At 39.3% G+C, this 21,195-nt stretch overlaps 2 protein-coding genes across 3 annotated transcripts in view; one reads left to right on the top strand and one right to left on the bottom strand.

Annotated features, from left to right (window-relative positions):
• The window catches only part of LOC109472626 (methylenetetrahydrofolate reductase-like), an 11,842-nt gene extending 2,466 nt beyond the window's left edge, over positions 1 to 9,376 (top strand). Inside the window, exons 3-14 of one of the 2 annotated variants that reach the window (XM_019772450.1) lie at positions 406 to 647; positions 1,039 to 1,152; positions 1,902 to 2,095; positions 2,844 to 3,041; positions 3,509 to 3,696; positions 4,751 to 4,801; positions 5,448 to 5,628; positions 5,834 to 6,016; positions 6,395 to 6,493; positions 6,942 to 7,064; positions 7,441 to 7,572; positions 8,058 to 9,376. In XM_019772450.1, the coding sequence (XP_019628009.1) occupies positions 406 to 647; positions 1,039 to 1,152; positions 1,902 to 2,095; positions 2,844 to 3,041; positions 3,509 to 3,696; positions 4,751 to 4,801; positions 5,448 to 5,628; positions 5,834 to 6,016; positions 6,395 to 6,493; positions 6,942 to 7,064; positions 7,441 to 7,572; positions 8,058 to 8,267 (1,915 nt within the window). In that variant the 3' untranslated portion in view covers positions 8,268 to 9,376. The remainder of the gene's footprint in view (positions 1 to 405; positions 648 to 1,038; positions 1,153 to 1,901; positions 2,096 to 2,843; positions 3,042 to 3,508; positions 3,697 to 4,750; positions 4,802 to 5,447; positions 5,629 to 5,833; positions 6,017 to 6,394; positions 6,494 to 6,941; positions 7,065 to 7,440; positions 7,573 to 8,057) is intronic. The other variant, XM_019772451.1, reaches the window with a different exon arrangement.
• A 6,127-nt stretch (positions 9,377 to 15,503) lies between these two features.
• LOC109472734 (adaptin ear-binding coat-associated protein 1-like) overlaps positions 15,504 to 21,195 on the bottom strand; it is a 7,959-nt gene continuing 2,267 nt past the window's right edge. The window contains exons 2-8 of the mRNA XM_019772586.1: positions 19,306 to 19,406; positions 18,907 to 19,011; positions 18,371 to 18,452; positions 17,473 to 17,578; positions 16,646 to 16,792; positions 16,106 to 16,200; positions 15,504 to 15,758 (exon numbers count right to left, since the gene is read on the bottom strand). Of these exons, the coding sequence (XP_019628145.1) occupies positions 15,713 to 15,758; positions 16,106 to 16,200; positions 16,646 to 16,792; positions 17,473 to 17,578; positions 18,371 to 18,452; positions 18,907 to 19,011; positions 19,306 to 19,406 (682 nt within the window). The 3' untranslated portion in view covers positions 15,504 to 15,712. The remainder of the gene's footprint in view (positions 15,759 to 16,105; positions 16,201 to 16,645; positions 16,793 to 17,472; positions 17,579 to 18,370; positions 18,453 to 18,906; positions 19,012 to 19,305; positions 19,407 to 21,195) is intronic.

The following is a 21,195-nucleotide window of genomic DNA, read 5'->3' as shown; positions in this document are numbered from 1 at the left end:
TACTAGTACTATATATATATATATATATATATATATATATATATATATATATATATATATATATATATATATATATATATATATATATATATAATTATATACTTTTCTTGTATAAAACTTTTTCCCAATAAAGAACATGCACAATGAATACATTGTCTTTTTAATTTTAAAGAGCTTTTACTTATATTCTTCTTAGCCATCAAACCAATCGGAACACCTTTACGTTAATAATAGATGTAGTACATGTAGGTCCTTTTCATTTTTTTTTAAATAACTGTGCCAGGATTGTACATGTACGATGTATAAGAGCTGAGACTTTTCTATATAGACTATGCTTAATAGTGACAGTTTTATTGACCCATCAAATCTAATTAAAAGTAAATGTTACATAATGTTTCCCTGCAGGTTTGAGCGGATGGTCCAGGGTGGACCCATGTTTATGGACATCACCTGGCACCCCGCGGGGGACCCCGGTAACAGCGACAAGGAGACCAGCTCCATGTCCATCGCCTGCGCAGCGCTCAACTACGTCGGACACGAGACCATGCTGCACATGAGCTGCTGTAACTCCACCAAGGACGACATCAGGAGACATCTGGACAAGGCTAAGGAGCTGGGCATCCGTAACATCCTGGCACTCCGCGGAGGTGAGTTGGGTTAGACCCTGTAGTGTACTACTCAGAACATCCTGCACTCCATGGAGCAAGTTACGTTAGACTTCGCACTGTGGCATTCCTTTTTTTGAATCCTAATTGTTAGTTCCAGGTAACCGAAGCTAATGACAGTCAAAAGGTCAGTCAGACTCAGGATATTGGGTCAACTTGAATTTCGTTGGAAGCTAAGGTTGACATCATAACATTTGGTTGAAAAAGATTGACAGCAGAATGACAGAAAGTCAAGAGCTGAGGGTAGATTCAGCAAATAGGGTGAATTTGAAGGACATATAAACCCCAAATACGTCTTACAATAGTCATGTATTTCAATGTTGCTTTGGTGTATCTTGTTAATAGGCTAATAATACTCTTATGTTCTGTTTAGATCCCATTGTTGGAGATGAGTGGAAGTATGTGGAAGACGGGTTCAACTACGCTACAGACATGGTGAGGTTCCTCAGAGCAGAGTTTGGGGACTACTTCACTGTGTGTGTGGCAGGTGAGTCTGAACGTCTTGGTTACTTACAGGTATAATGTTAAAATGAAGATTTAGACAGGCAAGAGAAATTTTAAAGTCACACACAATTGTACAGTATATCGTTAGGATTATAACAATGACAATTGACCACAATTTAGAATAATCCACAGATACCACAGTTAAAGGGGGGAAAATCCCTAACAATTTTTATTCCACACAAAGTCAGAAACAGGAAAATAGGTCAAAAGGAGCCAGCAAGAAGTTGGTTTCTAACTGGTGCCTGTCTGTGAAGTAGAAATTCACAATTATAAATAACAAACAATTGAAAAATTCCTAAAAACTCAAAAATGATATTTCACAGAAGTAATAAATCTCCAATTGCTTGTTATTGCTATTGACAGTATTGTTTTGCACCTGTGAATGTACAGTTTTTGACAACATGTGGTTGTAGAAATGCCCTAACCTCAGACTACAAGAGGTCAGACACAGGAAGTTGGGTCCCAGAAGCACAATTTGTGTATACCCTAACAAAGAATGTCGTTGAAGAGATTCATTTGTCACGTATAGATACAGTTACGAGTAGATTCTTTCATCAGTGACAAGTTATTTGAAAGGGTGAGAGTACTGTTCCTCCAAATTTTTGATGGCTATCAGTCCATCTTGTTCAAGGAATGGCCTATAATCTCGCGAGAGCGCGAGACTAGGCCCGAAACTTGCATCGGTCTGCCGGGCCCCACCCCCCGCTAACAAAAAACATGTCTTCCTCCCAGGTTACCCCCACGGCCACCCCGACAGTCCCACCTACGAGGAGGACCTGCAGCACCTGAAGGAGAAAGTTGACGCAGGTGCAGACTTCATCATCACGCAGCTGTTCTTCAAGGCTGACAGGTTCGTCAAGTTCGTGGAGGACTGTCGACGCATCGGCATCAATGTTCCCATCATTCCCGGGGTCATGCCCATACAGGTGAGAAATTACCGTGTGGAAGCCAGAACTCGTTTTCCGGGCCACAAGATGATCAGTGGCTACAAAAACCACGCTAGGCTACTATACTAGTAGGCGTGCATACGTGGTGCCCCTCCTCATATACATTACCCTGGAAGCCAGAACTCGTTTTCCAGGCCACAAGATGATCTGGCTACAAAAAGCGCGCTAGGCTACTATACTAGTAGGCGTGCATACGTGGTGCCCCTCCTCATATACATTACCCTGGAAGCCAGAACGCGTTTTCCAGGCCGCAAGAGCCCTTCGCCCGCTGGTGTAAATTACTGCTACGGGGGAGTCTAGCCCGGGGGAAGTTTGACTGACCCTACAAACAGGGCTGAAACCTCCCCACGGGCTCAAATACCGCATTGGTAATTTAGGTCTGCGGGCTAAGGGCTTCTGGCTGGCAAAGGAAATGGCTAGCGGCCCGTAAGTGTCGTAATGATGTCCCTGGTTTTAAAAAATCATCTTGAAGTTCCCGAAAGTATGAAATTTCCGACCTCCTTTTTTGCAGTTACTCAGTTACTGTAGAAATATAAAAGATGCAATTTTTTAAGTACAATTTTTGTATGTTTGCAGTGTGACATCTCCCCCACTTTGAGAGTAGGTTGATGGCACATGGTTGGGAAGATTGACAGGCAGAATGACAAGGAAATAGGGTAAACTTGAAGGTCATGAAAGCCTAAAATACTTCACTGAAGTCTAAAATCTCTTATTTCTTTTTCCAAAGGGTTACCACTCTCTGAGAAACCTGGTCAAACTGTCCAAACTGGAGATCCCAGATGAAATTCGCGAGGCCATTGAACCAATCAGAGACAACGACGAGGCCATCCGTAACTATGGCGTCCACCAGGCGGTCACCATGATCAGGGAACTGTTCGACAGCGGACTGGTCAACGGTCTTCACTTCTACACACTCAACAGAGAGGTCAGTAGTGACCAGTCTAGTCTCTAGTCTAATCTAACAAGTCTTAAAATTCCTCCTCCTGATAATAGTGTTTTACAGCATTTTGAAAGTGTTAAAAATAGTTTTTGTGTGTTTTGAGTTTGCTCCTCTTGCCTTTAGTTTTTTACCACACTGTAGTGTACATCATTACTCATAGTGACACTGTTAGTGTGAGTAGTATGCATTTAGTAGTTCAACTGTAAGACATTATAGCTGTATCACATACAATTACATGTAGTCATGGTGTACTCAGTCTGGTTTCATCAAGAAAACTGCCACAAACCTAAAACACTGAAAATTCAATGAACGTTCAACCTTTTCTTGGACCTTTAACCTACTTTCATATCAATGTCTACCTTGTAGAAATAACAGATTGAAACATTCCATTTATCATGGATTTCTGGACCACGGTATTTAACCGTCAATCACTCATGTTTCTACTTTCCCAGGTTGCGACCATACAGATTCTGAAACAGATCGGCCTGTGGACGGAGGATATCCAGAGACCGTGGCCTTGGAAGAGAACGGCCAACTACAACCGATGCGAGGAGGAGGTTCGGCCGATCTTCTGGGCCTCGCGACCCAAGAGCTACGTGTACCGCACTCAGGAGTGGGATGAGTTTCCCAACGGAAGATGGTACGTCCTCGGTTTTAACTTAAAGGCATCCAGTGCAGTTTTTAGGGCTGGGAAACCCGATTTTTCAAAGCCAATATTCTAGCTATTTATCTACATACTGAGTTGAAACCACACTGTCCTAGTGTATATTGACCATCATGGTGCAAAAAGTCCCAAAATTCTTACGAAAAATGGTTACTGGAACTTGGAAGGGCCATGGGCTGATTTTTAGGGTACCACCCAGAAAATAAAAGACTCCTTTCTGGCTTTAAATGCCCAAAGTATGAAATACTGACTCAAATGTGCTAATGCAAAGCAGTATGTGTCCATATCACAAAGATTGCCTTATTTAGAATATTTCTAGTTTTGCTGCCCTGAAATCGCATTGGATGCCTTTAGTTTAAGCACTGATTTTATTTTGCAGTAAAACTAAAGAGTTTTTTGTGTGTGTGAGATGAGGTGGCATGTTGAGATGTACAACAGATTTTTCTTTGTGTTTTTGCTGAATTTGCTTTTAACACTAGGCACTTAAGATTTGAATAAGCTGGTTCATGGTTCCAATTGTACCATGTATGGGTGATGCATTGTGGGTAATATGTCGAAGTTGAAGGCCCCTAAAGACATAAAAAAACATGTCTAAAGATATAAGTAAATTCATGTAATAAAATTGTATGTAAATGAACGTATGTATATGACAAAAATGGATTCTAAGACAAAAACTGTTTACATTATATAATTAGAGGCCTTCATCTTTGACCTTACCGCACAGTTGGAACCAGAAACAAATTTTCCTATGAACGTTTAGATTTAGTAAAAAATGAAAACATCATTTCATAATTGGACCTTTCAATGTGTTGTGCTCAAAATTGGTAGAATGGGTGCCATCCATATTTTAACCAGCCCCTTCGCTGGATTTTTTCAGACAAGCAAGTACATTTAGGAGCTTGTTACAAATTGGATGGCACCCAGGCTATGAAATTGATGAAAATCCATTCAAATTTTAAGTGACCAGCATTTTTCCTTATTTTAATTTTTTGCTGTGAACAGTTATGCAGTAGTTGGTGTATTTTTACAGGGAAAGCCTTAAAAGACGATCATCATCAGGAGAAAATTGGAAAGAAGACAGGTCTCTGTGGAATCTTGTTTTCTTTGATCAGTAGCAGCATCCAGACTAACCCTTGGGACATGTAGCGTCTGAACTGTACTAACGCTTCATGTTTCAGCACTAATATTCCAGAGCTGTGCAAGCTGTCATCCCCCATATATTAGTCTTTCTTGATAATATCTGTGTCTATGTAGTCTCACTAGTTCATGAATGTGTATGTACACGTATTTGTGTGATTTTTTATAGACTGAGGGAGAATGAAATAGCATACTATACAAATAAAACAGATGCATGGTATATGGTTTTCGGTGTCTTTTCCTTGCTAGTATAAGGGATATCTTTCAAATGGACAAGCTTAGTTCTAGAGGATATAAAACTTTGTTGTATACTGTCCAATTTATAATTTTGTGTAGATCTTTACAAAAGCCTTCACATAGTACCAATGATGAATGTGATTAAAGTATTATATTGTATCTAATGTGTTTAATGTCAAATTACTGTGCATGCACGAGGTCAAATTTAAGGTAAAGGCTACTAAAACCTGCTATTTTACACTATAACGTTAGATACTATTTTACACTATATATATATATATATACATGTAGTACAGTCAATTCCACATATTATAAACATGTATATTTACTGGGATGTTTTCTTGTGTTTTTAGGGGCAGTTCCGAGTCTCCGGCCTTTGGGGAGTTGAATGACTATTACCTGTTCTACCTGAAGCCCAACGCCAAGAAAGAGGAATTGCTGGACATGTGGGGCCACGAGCTGACGTGTCTACAAGACGTGTTCGACGTCTTTACAAACTACATCACAGGGAAGGACAGCAAGAATGGCAAGAAGGTAATCATAATAAGGAAGTCCTTCTTCTTCAAGAAATTGGGAAAAAAATAAAAAAGGGCGATTTTAGACTTCCAGGTATATGGGGCTTTGTTGACTAGTGCAACACCTGTTTTAATGCCTCGTTTTCTTTCATTTCTACATTTTTTGATAGACATGTGCAGCTATGTGATTGGTCTCTAACTGATCTGATATTTTCCCGCGATAGGTGCGAAAGATCCCGTGGAACGATGACGACCTTGCGGCAGAGACCGGCTACATCAACGACAAACTTGCGAGGATCAACAGCAGAGGGGTCCTGACAATCAACTCCCAGCCTAACGTCAACGCAGCGCCGTCCACTGACCCGGTCGTCGGGTGGGGCACACCGGGCGGTTACGTCTTTCAGAAGGTAGAAACACATTCAAGATTTTTACTTTTGAATCAGGATTTTGTAAAAACAGACTGAAGTTCTGACTACAATCTTCCATATTTCAATTTTACCATGTATGCTTCAAGGAAAGGATCCAAATTATATAAATTAAAAGACCCAATGTAAAATTATGTAACAGTAACAACTGGTTAATCAACTGATACATGTATTTGCAAACATTCGTATGATCATGGTTAGTTTGACAAGAAAAAAAACACTGGACACTGTAATTTGTAATGAATTTCATATTTATACAATGAATAAGCCTTATGTACATGCAAGTGAAGAAAAATAGACAAGCAACCAAATATAAACAGAATTATTTTTGATTTGTAAATCTTTTTTTTTGTGCACCAGGCATACCTAGAATTCTTCACGTCTCGTGAGAATGTCCAGGCCTTGTTCAAGGTACTGCCCAAGTATCCTAATGTCAACTACCACATCATCAAATACGAGGTGAGTTTCTTACATCATAGCCATCTGTGTTTTAAGATATCGCTGAAAAGAAAAAGATTTCAAACTTCCAGGAATTTTGTTGTTGTTGTAAATGTTTTTCGTGAATGTATTGGAACCGTGGAGGGGATTGTGTGAAGTAATTTAATCAGGGATTACACCACTTCCTAAATATACCACCCACTGACTCCCACCTGGTGCATCTTGAGACTTAACCTTCCTATCAATCATCTGTCAAAATCATCTCCCACCCACCAGGCAATGGAAGCAATAAGTACAGACAGAGCCACTTAACACATACCCAGAAGTTATGATATAGAATGAGTTCAACACAAGTTCTACTTCAGGTGCATGCATCAACAAATTCTCCTAACCCTAGAAAATTCTCTGCAATCATTATTCAGTTGCCGCATTCTTTAACTCGAGGAACTGTCAATTCTCCCAACTGTAGGGTGAAGATGACTACACCAACTGTGACCAGCAGCAGCCAATAGCAGTCACCTGGGGAGTCTTCCCTGGGAAGGAGATCATCCAGCCAACCGTGGTAGATCCTGTCAGTTTCAAATTCTGGAAGGTGAGCTCTTGGTCCCAGGATACTCAGTATTTTGTAGGACAGAACTGCAGTATTTTGGGAATTTGAAGCCTTTGATTCTTGCAGAGAATTTGATTAAATATGCAAGTTGAATGTCTAACAACTTGCAATAGACTGAACCTAATGACTGTCCATCATAAGTATTGTTCAACCAATGACAGGATGACAATTAGCAGTTTGACCAATGAGAGAGTAGCTGCATATCCATTAAATGTTTATTTTTTATGTTGTTATTTTGCATTGCTACATTTTGATGGCAGTTGACAGGACTTTGGGATCAGCCTATTTTCCACGACTTGTAAAATATGCTGTAGATGGAAAGAAAGCCTACATTTTCTGACTTTTTCTGTCCAATCAGGACGAGGCTTTCACGTTGTGGACGGAGTACTGGGGCCAGCTGTACGCGGAGAACTCCAAGTCGCGAGAACTGATCCAGCACATCCACGACACCTGGTACCTCGTCAACCTGGTCGACAACGACTTCCCCAGGGTAAGGAATCAATGCCACGCAAACACACAGCTGCAGTTTTAAAGAAGGTTGCTAGGGGGAGTCAAATTTTTGTAAACTTCTTTCAGAACTTCAGATTTTTTTTTAACCGAATTTAACGTCATTTTTCCCCAACCGGGGGTTAGACGTGCTTGCACCAAGTGTACAAGTCTAGTTTTTTTAAGCAAGATTTTTACGGCTGGATGCTCTTCCTAACGCCAACCCGAACCCTAGTAGGGCCCAGGAAATACGTGCTAAGTGCCTTTCCCAAGGGCACAACGTCTGGGTGCATGTCAGGACATGTCTGGGTCCAACCCTGGGGATTGAACCTGCGTCCCCTTGCTTGACAGTAGATAAAAGATAAAAACAACTGATTTTAGGTCTAATTCCTCTTCTACATATTTCTATGAATTTTTATTTTTAGATACACTTAGTAATACTTGTCAATGAGATTAATCCCTCCTTTTCTTTCAAATTGTTTCTTTCAGGAAAATATCCTGTTCACTGTTATCAAGGACATGTTTGCAGAGGCTGACCTCCAGAGGGCAAAGGGCAAGGGTCAGACCAATGGGGTGAACGGCGTCCACCATGTTGATGATGATGGTGTGTTTGTGAATGGGGCCGGTGATGTCCCAAAGAACACTTGTGCCGAACAGATTCAGAGAAACGCCGAAGCTGAGATTGTACAAGCCCTGTAAAAAAACATGTTCACTTCAAGAAACCAAAACTGTATACTTCAAACTCTTGTGCAATTGTGAAAAGACTTCTCACAAGCAGTCAAGGAAGAATAAGAGACAGTCCATCTCTCTAAGACTGTCCTTAAAGATGACACAGTTTAAATCTCTTTCATGGAAGAAGATGTGAGATATTGACATATTGAGATTCATATTTCACAGTTGATTTGTGAAATGTGTCCAAAGTTTATGGGTTGCACAGGAAAGTGGCCGTGCAGTGTTCAAGCGTTTTTATAACGATCATTCAAAAGTGGTTATTGTCAAATTTCTCATAAAATCTTCACATGAATTACACATATCATAATATGGAATGTGTTACGTACATGTGTATTATAGCAAGCAATTTCAATGGCTCATAATGAGCCTAAAAGCAACATTTAAACATAACACTGCCAATTGGAAGTATTGTTTTGGGTGGCTGGGCTGTGTTTGTGTATCTGCCTGTCCAGACAGTAGGTTGACAACACGTGAGGAAGATTGGCAGGCAGAATGACAGCAGGTAAAGGGGTCAGAATCTGACCAGGAGCCGACAGCAATTAGAGGTGGATATGAGGTAATTCAAGAGGCAGAGGGTTTCATACTTTTCTGGAAGTCTGGATTTCTTGCTGATTTCTAAGTTAATGGATACTTTTTCGCCGTTACTTAAAGTGCTCAAAGGCTGTCGGTCAGTGTCCTCTTATATGTCAAACTACTTCTTAACTTGTGATCTTTAAAGTTCCTCCCCCTTCTTGGTAGAAGTCTTTATTAAGCCAGTCTAAAAACTATATGTTATTACCAACACAAGAAAATGGACCCAAATTTTGCTCATTTTTTTTTCTCATTTTTTGACAGACATGAGTTGTACAGTGGAAAATTAGGGGTAAGACCAAGTTCTTGCTTCATAACTTACAGTAGCTTGTTAATAATTGCATATACTGCTGCTACTAGCCAGTGAAGTATTATTTTTATAACAGGGAAGCAGTTTACTCAGGTTGATACTTTCCAAACAGAGGTTTATGTTTGAGCTTATTCTTGTCTTTGTAGGTATATTGTATCAGGCTCATCTTCTTTGTCACCAGCCAAAGAAATAAAACCTGAAAAAAACTAGTACAAAAAAAGAAAGCCCAATAAATACCCCTAAAGTCATGTTATTAACTAAAGATAAACCTCTGTTTAGAGAGTACAGGTCGATACATGTACAAGTGCAATGGGGAAAGTCCTTAGTTTAAAATCTTGAAGTTCAGCATATTCTACAAGTACATGTAGATTCAATAGTTGATAGACTAAGTCCATTTTTTTCACAAGGAGAAGAAAATATGATTGTAAATGTGAACATAAAATGGGCCATGCTTGATGTGTTGTACAACAACCAGAGAACGTACACAATGTTTCGCTATCCAAAAACTATCCTTTTTTTTGTTTCTTTCCAAAAAAACAAAGGGCCAGTACATTGCAAACTTTTTTTATAATAGTGAAGTACAATACCATGATTTGTCACATCAATTAGGATTGTTTCTAGCAATTTCAAGCATTGAATACTTGTATTTAAATGTATATGATTGTGTAAAAAAAGTGGTTGCAAAATTGACCTTAAGTAGTTACAAAGGAGAAGTTAAACCAATGCATTTCTGTCAGTGTCAGTGATTTTGCAAGATGTTAGTGTCACAGTAGCTTTATAACATGGATTCAAAGTGTTGAGGTTTACAATTATAAGAAAAAATGTTTAAAAAGGGACAGGGCAAGGGTGCTTTTTGCACTTCAGAAATGTTACCAACAATGGTCTAAACAACAGTGTTCAATACCTTGTATACAAGTACTTTTTCCAAATGAATGTTGTATTTTGAGCAGTACTAGACATGTATTTGCTAACTTTGGCTCTGCAGTTATTGGAGGTATTTTTGCAGTACTGTACATCTGAAACTATCCTTAGGCTAATATTGTTAAAAGATTTATTGTACACATTTTCTATCTTGAAAAAGCACATCTTTACTGGGACTGGCTATTGTTGCCTTATAGTACATAGTAAGTGGGAAGTTTTGGAGCTGTTTGTATGTGACTCTAAGTCCTCTGTAAAGAGCTGTAACGTAAGCGTGCCTTTTCTATGTGGTGCTCGTGAGCCATGTTGCTTGGTGTCCAAAAACCATACAGATACTGTCAAACAAAAAAAAAATGAATTAAACTTTGTAGATACATCAATATGGTCTGATATTCTTTTTTGTATGGATGTTTTAGTCATTTATAGAGCTGTGTACATTCTCTTGTTCTAAACTACATGTATAAATCACAACAAATCAAATTGGTGTGGCCTAAAGCACAGATCTAGATACAACAGTGCTGCTCCTCTAGCACCATGAAGAAGCAAACTAAATCTTATGGAAAAGAGTAGGCGTACATGTATACTTTGCACTGCAAGTGGACCAAACCTTACAGACTGGTCTCCAGGTTGACATCTTGAAAATGTGAGTCACCTGTTATATCAATCATTCCACGAATGTGGTAAATCTAAAAAAAAAATATTCTAAAATATTACACACCTACATGTAATGGTAATTTCAGCACCAAGGACATGTCCACAACATTTTGCAATTCAAACGGTGTCTTGTCCAGTCAGTAATCGGCAAGTTCCAGGACAACTTTGGCACTGACAACATATGTACATGGTCTGCGGCTTGCAGGTGTGGAACATGCATAGCGTTAAGACTTCGCTGACATTTACGTAGAATGATATTTGATTTGTTAATGTCCATATTTTTGTATGTATGTTTATGTATTGCTTTCATAATGTGTTTAAATCCAATGCTGTTTTATACTGTTTTTTTATTGATGTAATTAGGGGAGGGAGCTGGTAAAGATGACCCACCTGTTCTCCCTCCCCCTCCATGCATGTGCTGGAAAATTTTAATAAACAAATAAACATTTGTCTACAGCCTTTGCAAAGCAAAGAGTTTATTCCAATCCCTAGGGATTGCCTTCTTCCTGCTATATGCTATATATGTACATCATCTCTATACCATTTATTAGCCTCACTAAGCCCTACTCTCCAAGCAGAGGTTTGGGTTTTGGGGGTATTTTAGCGTGTTTTTAGGCTTTTTTTATTGGGGTTTCTCTTTTGCACTGAATTTGTTTTCCCACCAAACCCAAAAAAAATTCAGTGCAAAAGAGAAACCCCAATAAAAAAGCCTGAAAACATGCTAAAAATACCCCCAAAACCCAAACCTCTGCTTGGAGAGTATCACTAAGCCCCAACTAATACAAGTTATCAAGTTTTTCACATAGCCTCCCTTGTTTTTCTTCATACTTAAAACTCAAGTACAGGACATCAATAACCTAGCACACAGGCCTTCAACTATTAGGCTTTTGGTATCTCAAACCACATCCAGCCAATTCATATAGAGTTGTACCCTGGAAGCCAGAACTCGTTTTCCGGGCCACAAGAGTCCTTCGCCCGCTGGTGTAAATTACCGCTACGGGGGAGTCTAGCCCGGGGGAGTTTGGCTAGCCCTACAAACGATAGTAATAGGGCCGGACAAACCCATCGGGCTCAGCTCCCCGTAGCGGTAATTTAGATAGGCGGGCGAAGGGCTCTTGGCTGCCGAAGGAAAACGGCTAACGGCCCGATACTAGTTTGGCATCCAGGGTAATAAAGTTGAGGCAAATGAAAGCCTAACAAGGCCAGGTCTCTGGTTAACACACTGACACAAGTACAGACTGTAGCTTGGATTCTACCAAAATCAACAGGACGTACAGATATAATCATTATGGACTCTTGTCCACGTTTTACAAAGCAGTGATTAAAAGGTGTTTTATGCTGCAGTATCATCATTACTCAGCTTATAGAGTAATAACTCTGGATAGTATGATAACTACACCATAGGTATGCATAATAATTATTACAATAGGGCCAATTAATTTTGTTTTATTCTCTGTCCCAAAACTTCTAAGTTGGAATATCACATGACTTGTGAATTTAAGTACTTCGTTAAAACAAATCTTAACCCAAATACCAACAAGGAATCTTTCCTTAAGTTGCAATCAGTCCTTAACAAAGTGACAAAAGTACTAAAAAAATGCACCCTCCCTCCAAAGCTTACATGTAGTAAAACAGACCATCTATCTCTATTTCTTTGATTTTCCAATACCTCAAAACAATATCTCAATGTACACAGAAGGCAACATGACGAAAAAGAAATAAGAGGAATGTGTCACATTATGCCTTTTCAAGATCAGTTATAATTATATGGTCTTCTTCCACATTATTTATTTTCTTAAATATCTCAACACCAAGTGAGTCATTTGCAACTAGTATTTAGAACAGAAATTTGAAAGTTGAAAATTTTTTTCTAAAGGCTGCAGATACTGACTCTTAATTTCACTATAACCTCCTTGTTCACGTTGATGTGTTTTTCCTCTATGTACATGTACAATCGTGTAAAGCTACATCCAGTATAATATAACACAGATTGCGCCTTTTGACACACCATTTTGTTCTCTTTGCATTTTGATTCCTAAAAGGTAAGTACTTCAGATATCATCTTGCAATAATGCCGATAAGTGGTTTCAGAGTTTGAACTGTGCCTGTGTAGTATGATGCATTTCTTTTCATTTTTTTAACGGTGTCGCTCAATGCAAAGCCAATTATTTTTGGCCACTTCTAGGCATAGAGCTAGAGCATAATGTAGTTATGTCAGGAGATGGCGGTGGACCTTTGTTTTGAAGCTTTGTGGACTGTAATCGGACGGAAAGCAGCTGTTTGGAAGAGAGTTCCATAATTTTGCAGTCCGGGGAAAGAAGCTGTTGTTGTAAAATGTGGGTTGTGGCATTGTGGGTAATATGTCAAAGCTGAAAGCTGAGACATAAATAGAACACATCTGTACTTGCATCAAGTACGGTCTAGACAAGAAGTTACAACTATCAGGCCTTCCTACTTGACCTTGCATATGCACGGTTTAAACTTTGAACTGCCTTATTCACCCTTTTCCCATTCCCAGCATGCATAGCATCAATCCCCATAGAAATGTACGTCACCAACAGTCTGTCAGACATCAAAGTATCTATATTTCTAAACAAGACTATTACCAATTATTAGATAATTCCTTCTTTACTTTTGTACTTGTACCTAATTATATCTGATATAGTTTTACCGTCTTGTTTTATAAATTCTCTTTTTAAATTACATGGCTTGTCATTTAGCTTGATGAAACAGACAGAATGACCGATGACATTGTTTATGCTACTTTCCAAGCAGAGGTTTGGGCTTTGGGGGTATTTTTAGCGTGTTTTTAGGCTTTTTATCGGGGTTTCTCTTTTGCACTGAATTTTTTTCCCACCAAACCCAACAAAAATTCAGTGCAAAAGAGAAACCCCGATAAAAAAGCCAAAAAACACGCTAAAAATAACCCAAAACCCAAACCTCTGCTTGGAGAGTATGTTTATGCTGACAATAAGCTGACTCACCATTTGAACTGCGCATGTGCAGTGTGATGTTGAAATGAGTTATGACGAAAACAAAAACAGAGATCACTCGTATGAGAGTATGTAGCAGGTTCACAACATACATTTAGTAGCTTTAACAACAATAATACATGCCATGTACTATTGTACAAACAGTGAAATACCGCCTCCTAATTCATGTCCTATACATGTAAATATCTGCCTTATATTCCTCTCCCTGGATATTATGTACAATCGTGCATCTTCTATGTCATAATATATCAAGACATCTTTTTCTTTCAATTTGTGAGATGATTAGTGCTGTCCTAATTAGTATGTACAGGTTGATCTGTGGCCAAAAAAAATCATTTTGTGAAAAGCCAAACTATATTAGGAGACTTTTAGCCTGCACAACTGGTGAGTTGCTAAGTAGTAATAGCTAGTAGCCTGTGTTACACAACCTCTCACTGTCAGGAGCTGATTGGGCCTCCTCCCTGAGAGCTTGTGGCCATACACCTCTTAGCCTCTACCAGGCACCGCGGATTGCTGGAAAATAGTAGAAATTGGCCGAAATAAAGGGATAGTATCCCAGAGAAGATCCAGGGCCATAGAAGCTCCGTGGGTCGCAAATTGGAGCTTCTATGGCCCTGGATCTTCTCTGGTATACTATCCCTTTATTTCGGCCAATTTCTACTATTTTTCAGCGATCCGCGGTGCCTGGTAGAGGCTAGCCATATACACCTCTGACTTCAGACAACCATTCCCATTCACAGACCTTAACCAATCAGGACTCTTCAGCACTATGAAAATCAGTCCAATAGGAGCTCAGGATTCTCTGTCGCCATGAAAACCAGTCATCACAGCCTCCAACTCCATGGTAACAGTCAGGCAATGATTAGTCCATGTCAGTACACATTAATTATTACAGGATTAAGATGTTCCCAATTCTCCTGACTTAGAGGTATTGGACATCAAGCTTCTACTAGTAAGGCCACACCATCTTAATTTTATGGATGACACCCGCTCGGGCATTGATTTTCGCCTGTTCAGAGGATGTCATCCATAAAATTAAGTTGGTGTGACCTAAGGGCCTGACTAGTGAAAGAGCTGCTAGAAGTGTGATGTAGTCAGGCTACAGGTAGGTAAAAGCAACCACAGCATTTTCATTCTATCTTATGAACCCCAAAGTTGAGAAATTGTTACACATATTTGGTGAGGTTAAATTATGAAAAAAGGGTTGTAAGTTTTGTCATAATTGGCATGAGTGCAGTAGGATGTTTAAATTTGTTTGAAACTTTGAATGCAACACCACAGTAACATAATTCATTCAGAAGTACAAGGTATTTTCTCAAAATAAAATATAAAATGGCACAAATTTTTGACTATTTGGATGTTTAGGCCTTCTTCAGATTGGGCTTGTGCAGAGCAGTGTGATCAGTAAAATGCATGTATGCTGGAAAGCATGGGGTGGGTTTACATGTGTAGTAGTGATGCATACCTAAACCCAATTTTAGGTTCAGGTCCGGATTCAAGTCCAGAGGTTTAGGTTCAGTTCCGGACTTGTAAGTCCGGACCTAAACCCATGGCATATACAAAATTGCATGTTGGCAACCTTGCAATGTTGTCTGGGTGAAACTTTGGCCACATAACATGGAGGCCAGTACTTGACGATGCCCGTTGGCAATGTTTTCTTCATTTTGCAGCAAATATTTTACAATCCACATAAGGTTTTAGGTGGTTTGGAAAGAAAAGGGGTATGTGAAATGGTCTTTTATGGTAATAAGTCCGCACTCGGTTCTTGACTTTTAGTGTTTTTTGGACTTGAACCTAAACATTCTTTCAAGTCCGGATCCAAGTCCAGTGAACCGGAATGCATCACTAGTCTACATTGAATATTGTGTGGATGCTGGGAAAGCATGGGGTGGGTTTACATTGTGTAGTCTACATGAATATTGAGTGAGTTGCCATTCATATCCCGAAGTGCCATCTAGGTGTTACCATCAGAACTGCACCCAGCTTGATCCTGACTGGTTACTGTTACCAGACCTGGAAAAGATAAAAACATTGTATATGACACAACTTAACAAACAAACAAACAGGTATATGAAACATGACAAAATACACATTAAAAAATTTATGCCACCACGGTGTGATAGGCCACTCCTGTAGGTATAAATTAAAGTTTTTCTGGACAGACAACTTTGAAAGTTTGGAATTTTGTCTATTTTTATTTCTGTGTACACTGGATAAGGGTTTTGTTTTAAGTGCCTGTTTCTGTGTTTGGAATATCTTTCCATAGTTATTTCCAATTTTATCAAAAAATTTACTATTTGTATCCTCCTAAATGTTACATAATTAAAATTTGATAATTTCTAAACTTTCCCAAAACTTACCCTGCTCCAGCGAAGTCTCCCCAGTCTGCCCCGCTCGATGATGCGTTACTCGACGATGCGAAGGGATCCAGATCTAAAAGTGAATTGACGTTGGACTGTTTTGGTTGGGTGGGGGGTGCGGGGTTGGGGGAGGGGCTGAGAGACTGCCGAGACCACCTAAGCCACCTGGAAAGCAACAACACCTTTGCTATCACCGTACATATGGATAAGCACCCTTATATGCAGGTTTTTTTCTAGAAAAATTTAGCATGAGGGAGCAGATCGCAAGCACGGTGAGGGAGTTATGTGACCGAGGGGGTATACAGTATTTTTTATGACAGTAACACAGTTTGTAATGCTAGAATGCATTGCTGTATTGTTTTTACATCTTTACTGGAAAAAGATCATTTTGAGAAAGACTACATGGTGTGTAAGTAGCCACTTAGGGTTCTATCTGAAAATTGACATGAGGGAGCTGGCTGGTTACATGAGGGAGCAGAGTCTAATACAAGCTACAGCTGAAATCTGCCACCATAGTAGACTGACAAAACAGAAGAAAGCCTTACCTGTGGCTGACTGTGGCTGTTGGGGTGGGGGTGCAGCTCCTCCAGGAGGTGGGGTTAGGGTGGGGATCTTACCCCCGGGGGGTGGGGGGAGGAACCCTCCTGCTCCTCCGCTGGGCTTCGCTTTGGAACCGCTTTTCTTCTTCTGTAGAATGAATGGTGGGAATTAATGTCATTACTAGTAATTTTCTATCAAAAAACTGAATACCTTATTGCGTCTCGGAGAGGGAAGCTGGAGAGGCATTGGGGTAAGTGGGGTACTTTCTGTAAGGCTTATTTATAGATACATGATTGTATTACTTTTACTTTATGTATTAGAGTTTAGGGAGGCTCTATGTTTATGTTTATGTCAATGTTTGCGTGAAAATGAAAAAAAATTAATGTCATTACCATTTGATAGCAATTAGGAATGTTTTTTACGATATCTGAATTTGTAGTTTGAAAGCAACTTCACAAATTTCAGCATCATTGGACATACATTTTGTATAAGGCCCAATTTACACACGAACAAGTGACTGTTTGAAAACTGTTGACATCAAATTTTTCCTGTGCATAAATTGGCCTGCTTTAACCTACATGTACATAAAGATCAACTATGTCCAGATTGTACACTAGTCCTCAAGGTAACATACACTCTGAATGTAGTTATTTCTTTGATATAGGTCAAAACAGAGCAATTCATATGCAAGAAAAATTAAAAGCAAGCAATTCATTTAGTCATTGGCATACGCAGAGTGAGTGAGTGAGTGAGTGAGTGAGTGAGTGAGTGAGTGAGTGAGTGAGTATGTAAATTGGGTCTAAGATTTGACATTGTCGTTTCCTCACCCCTATGTTGATAGTGATAGTTTGTCCCTCCTTGAAGCCCAGGTCCAGTTTCGGGCCGGTGTCTGTCGTGCCTTCCTTCTCTATCTGTTCACTCTTCCGCACCCACCTTCAAAGCAAACAGCACGTTAGAAGGATACAGGAGTTTTCTCATGAAAGTTCATCTGTGTTGGTAGTAATCATAGTAAAACATTGAACTTTATTCCAACACAAGGGTTACAGAATGATCAAATTTTCAACGACCACTGTCGCCTTCATCAGTTAGTAGAGATGGTGGACGATATAAACTCCCTGCCACTTTTGATCAATTGCTTATGTCACGTATCAGTAAAGTCTCGTGTGAATAAGGTCACGTGTTTGTAAACCGTAACTCTCGCGAGATCACGTTGTGAAGTGATTGGTCATTAATTATCCTGATGAAGGCGACAGTGGTCGTTGAAAATTTGATCGCTATGTAACCCTTGTGTTGGAATTAAGTTCAATGTTTTCTATACAGGAGTTTTCTTTTACACAACCAAGATAGTTTACCTTCCTGACGTTTTGGTGTCTATCAGACACCTTCCTCAGAGCTTCTGACTGGAGTTCTGCTTCTCACCGCTATATGTAGCCAATGTAGGTGACTGGAGAAGCAGAATTCCAGTCAGAAGCTCTGAGGAAGGTGCCTGATGGGCATAGAAACTTCAGGAAGGTAAACTATCTTGGTTGTGTAAATGAAAACCCCTTTACCAACCTGATGAAACTATTGACACCGCATTTACTGTTAAACTAAAACACAACGTCATTCATTATAGCAAACTTACTGACATTGAAAGTCATAAATTGCATAGCTCCAGAAGGAAAAGACAATTCATCTAAGTCATAAATATGAAAAACGTGGAACCTTGAGATTTTAAGAACTTACTTGAAGTGATCCTGTAGAGCAACATTGAAGTCAAATGAGTCTCCTCTGTCCCCAAAACCCATCCCGATAAACGCACTGCGGCCTGTAAAGGAAGGAAGTATTGTACATGTAGCAAGAAATTTAAGACAGGAAGTAACACAACCTTTAAATATACCGGAACCATCGACCTAACTTCCTGTTAGTCTCTTAAATGCATGTAGAAATAACTACAAAACACACTTAGCAATTCCAACAGCCAAGCTGGACAAAAAACAAGTGGTTATTTTTTTCTAATGCAACATTTATCAGGAGAATTTTTTTTCAACTTATTTTCATGACGCTCCCAACACAGAAAAATGCACAGTCAACAGACATACATGTACTCATTTCTACCTGAGTTAAGTTAGGAAATTTGACATGTAAAGTGCCTTTCCTGAGGGCACAGGATCGGTGGTAATACTGGCCGAACGCTCTGTCATTGTGCCAATCAACCCCACACGAACAGTGTCATTTCAATACAACAGTCTACTAACTTGTCCAAATGAAAGCTCCCCTACCTGAGTCATCCTGTACCCTGATGACAAAGTACCTGCTGGAGTCTGTTACTGACTCCACAGCCACACCTGGATAGGCATCCACCGGGGCCTGAGCAAACAGCTCACCTGTGAACAGAAGGGGGGGGGGATGAAGATTCAGGCTCCAAATACTTTTTCCTATGTACCTGCACTGGTGCAGGTAACATTGTAAATATACATATCGTACATGTAGTGCACAACCCCAATTTAATTACCTGTTAAGTTGTGCACAAATGTTGTACTTTTAAGTACATTGTACATTACTTGTACATCTAAGTGCAATCCTACGATAAAGAATGCTCAAACTAAACAAATAATCATAGGACTAAAACTAACTTTACATAATGCAGTAAACGAATTTAATATATAGTAAATCCCCACCAGAATTTTTGTCCTCTATTTTGATGACACAGTTTTTGCCCTTGGCGACAATTCTCATCCGTCCTGTGTAGTCTGGAGCATCCAACTTCCAGTCTGCCGCTCTGTACAGGAGAGGGCAAGGCAAGGTTTTAAACTAGAAAAGTAACATTTGCAAAGCAAATGCATAATGTTTACCTTCGGACATGGTCTGCTCTGTTAATTCTCACTCAAACACATTCACATACATGTATATGATGACAGGAGTCTAAATGTCTACTATGAAATTGCAACATTATGTAACCCAACACCAGTTATTATGGTGACAGACGTCAACAAAAGAGGCCATTGGCCAGATCAAAAGTTAGTGTTTGGAACAGAAGAAGAAGAAATGGAGCAAAAACAATATGTTTTCCTTCGGTAAACATAAAAACCCAAATATTACTGATATTGATGCCAATAATGGTTCAATACATGTAACATGACATATGTGGATTTCAAGGCAGACAAACATCTGTGCCCTCTAGCAGCTAAAGTTGGTACTGCAGCAGAACATCTGGTTTTGTTAATTCCTTTTGTTGGGAACATGGTGTGGTCTTCTTAGATGAGCTTTACAGCTACTTGTATTATACAATGTTTTTAGTTATAAATCTAGAGTTTGTGATTTAACAGCAGCTGCTTCCCAGTATATTGTATTGTAACTTGACTGCAAGAAAAGCTACATTGTAAATTGAAATATTATATTTCAAAGTAAGATTGTTACTTGCAGATTGTTACTTAGGAATCTGACCCATTATTATCATATTGGTTCTTTGCTGACAGTTATTTTAAAATTCCTTTATTAGAAGCAATATAGTACATACTTTGTAACAGCAATTAAAGTATTTTGAGTCCTGTTTTGCAGTGTGATTATGAAATAAAAAGGAATATAGCTTTTGGGCCCCCGTACCCAGTGTAATACCAGTGTTCTCGCCAGGCCTTTTGAGCATAGGGGCCCCCTATGCTGTGATTTGGACCCCCTATGAGTATGCTGTGATTTGGACCCCTATGCTGTCTTTCAACCAGCATAGGGATGTTTTTGGATAAAGAACCTTAATAAATCTTGCAAAAAATGAAAATATAACTTTAGAATGAAGCTATAGCAAAAGGAAAACCTTAACTTCACAAAATTTGTCCCTCAATGAGCGAGAAATGGTGTCTTAGGGTGCTAATATATATATGATAAGAGGATTATTAATGAAGTGTCTGGCTGGTTGACTGATTACAGACTGCAGCTCCACTGTTATCACACACACACACATGTACTCTCATCTGCCGAATAAACATACCCCCGGAATAAACGTACCCCCCGGAAAATTACCAAAATTGACGGGTAACCTGTGTCTCTTGTACTAAAATGCGCCCTTACTGATACATGCACAAATCTTTAACTGTTATTTGCAATTAGGAATTTAAATAGGCAAAAAAAAAGAGCATTTAATATTTCGTATTTTGATAAGCACCACCCATGACAATAGAACATTCAGACGAATTTATGCACGCGGTGATTGCAAAAACCGGCCCGAAAATGACAAGTTTCTCGCTACAATACGCGTTTATAAACGTCTTCACGTCGATGATTTGTCAATTTTTTTCACACGAAGTTGAAAAAAATTACTGGTTTTCAAAAAATTAATAAACGTACTGTGCAAAATAAGAACGTACTGGGTGGATGTTAGGGCCCAAAAAAATAAACGTACCCGTATGTTTATTCGGCAGATGAGAGTAAGTAAGAATGCTAACAATAAAGTGAAGAAATGAAAAGTTGCTGACTTCCATTTTGGTGATTGGTATCGTGAGTACTCGACAGTCGTATTGATTTTTGCCCAGGTACTGAAAGGAGAAGATAGTGCACACTTTCACTGTCTGAGTTTG

Source organism: Branchiostoma belcheri, unplaced genomic scaffold (assembly GCF_001625305.1).
Source record: "Branchiostoma belcheri isolate BF01 breed outbred unplaced genomic scaffold, Haploidv18h27 scaffold28, whole genome shotgun sequence".
Taxonomy (NCBI): domain Eukaryota; kingdom Metazoa; phylum Chordata; class Leptocardii; order Amphioxiformes; family Branchiostomatidae; genus Branchiostoma; species Branchiostoma belcheri.
Note: the sequence above shows the minus strand (reverse complement) of the source record. Positions and strands in the feature narration are given on the sequence as shown.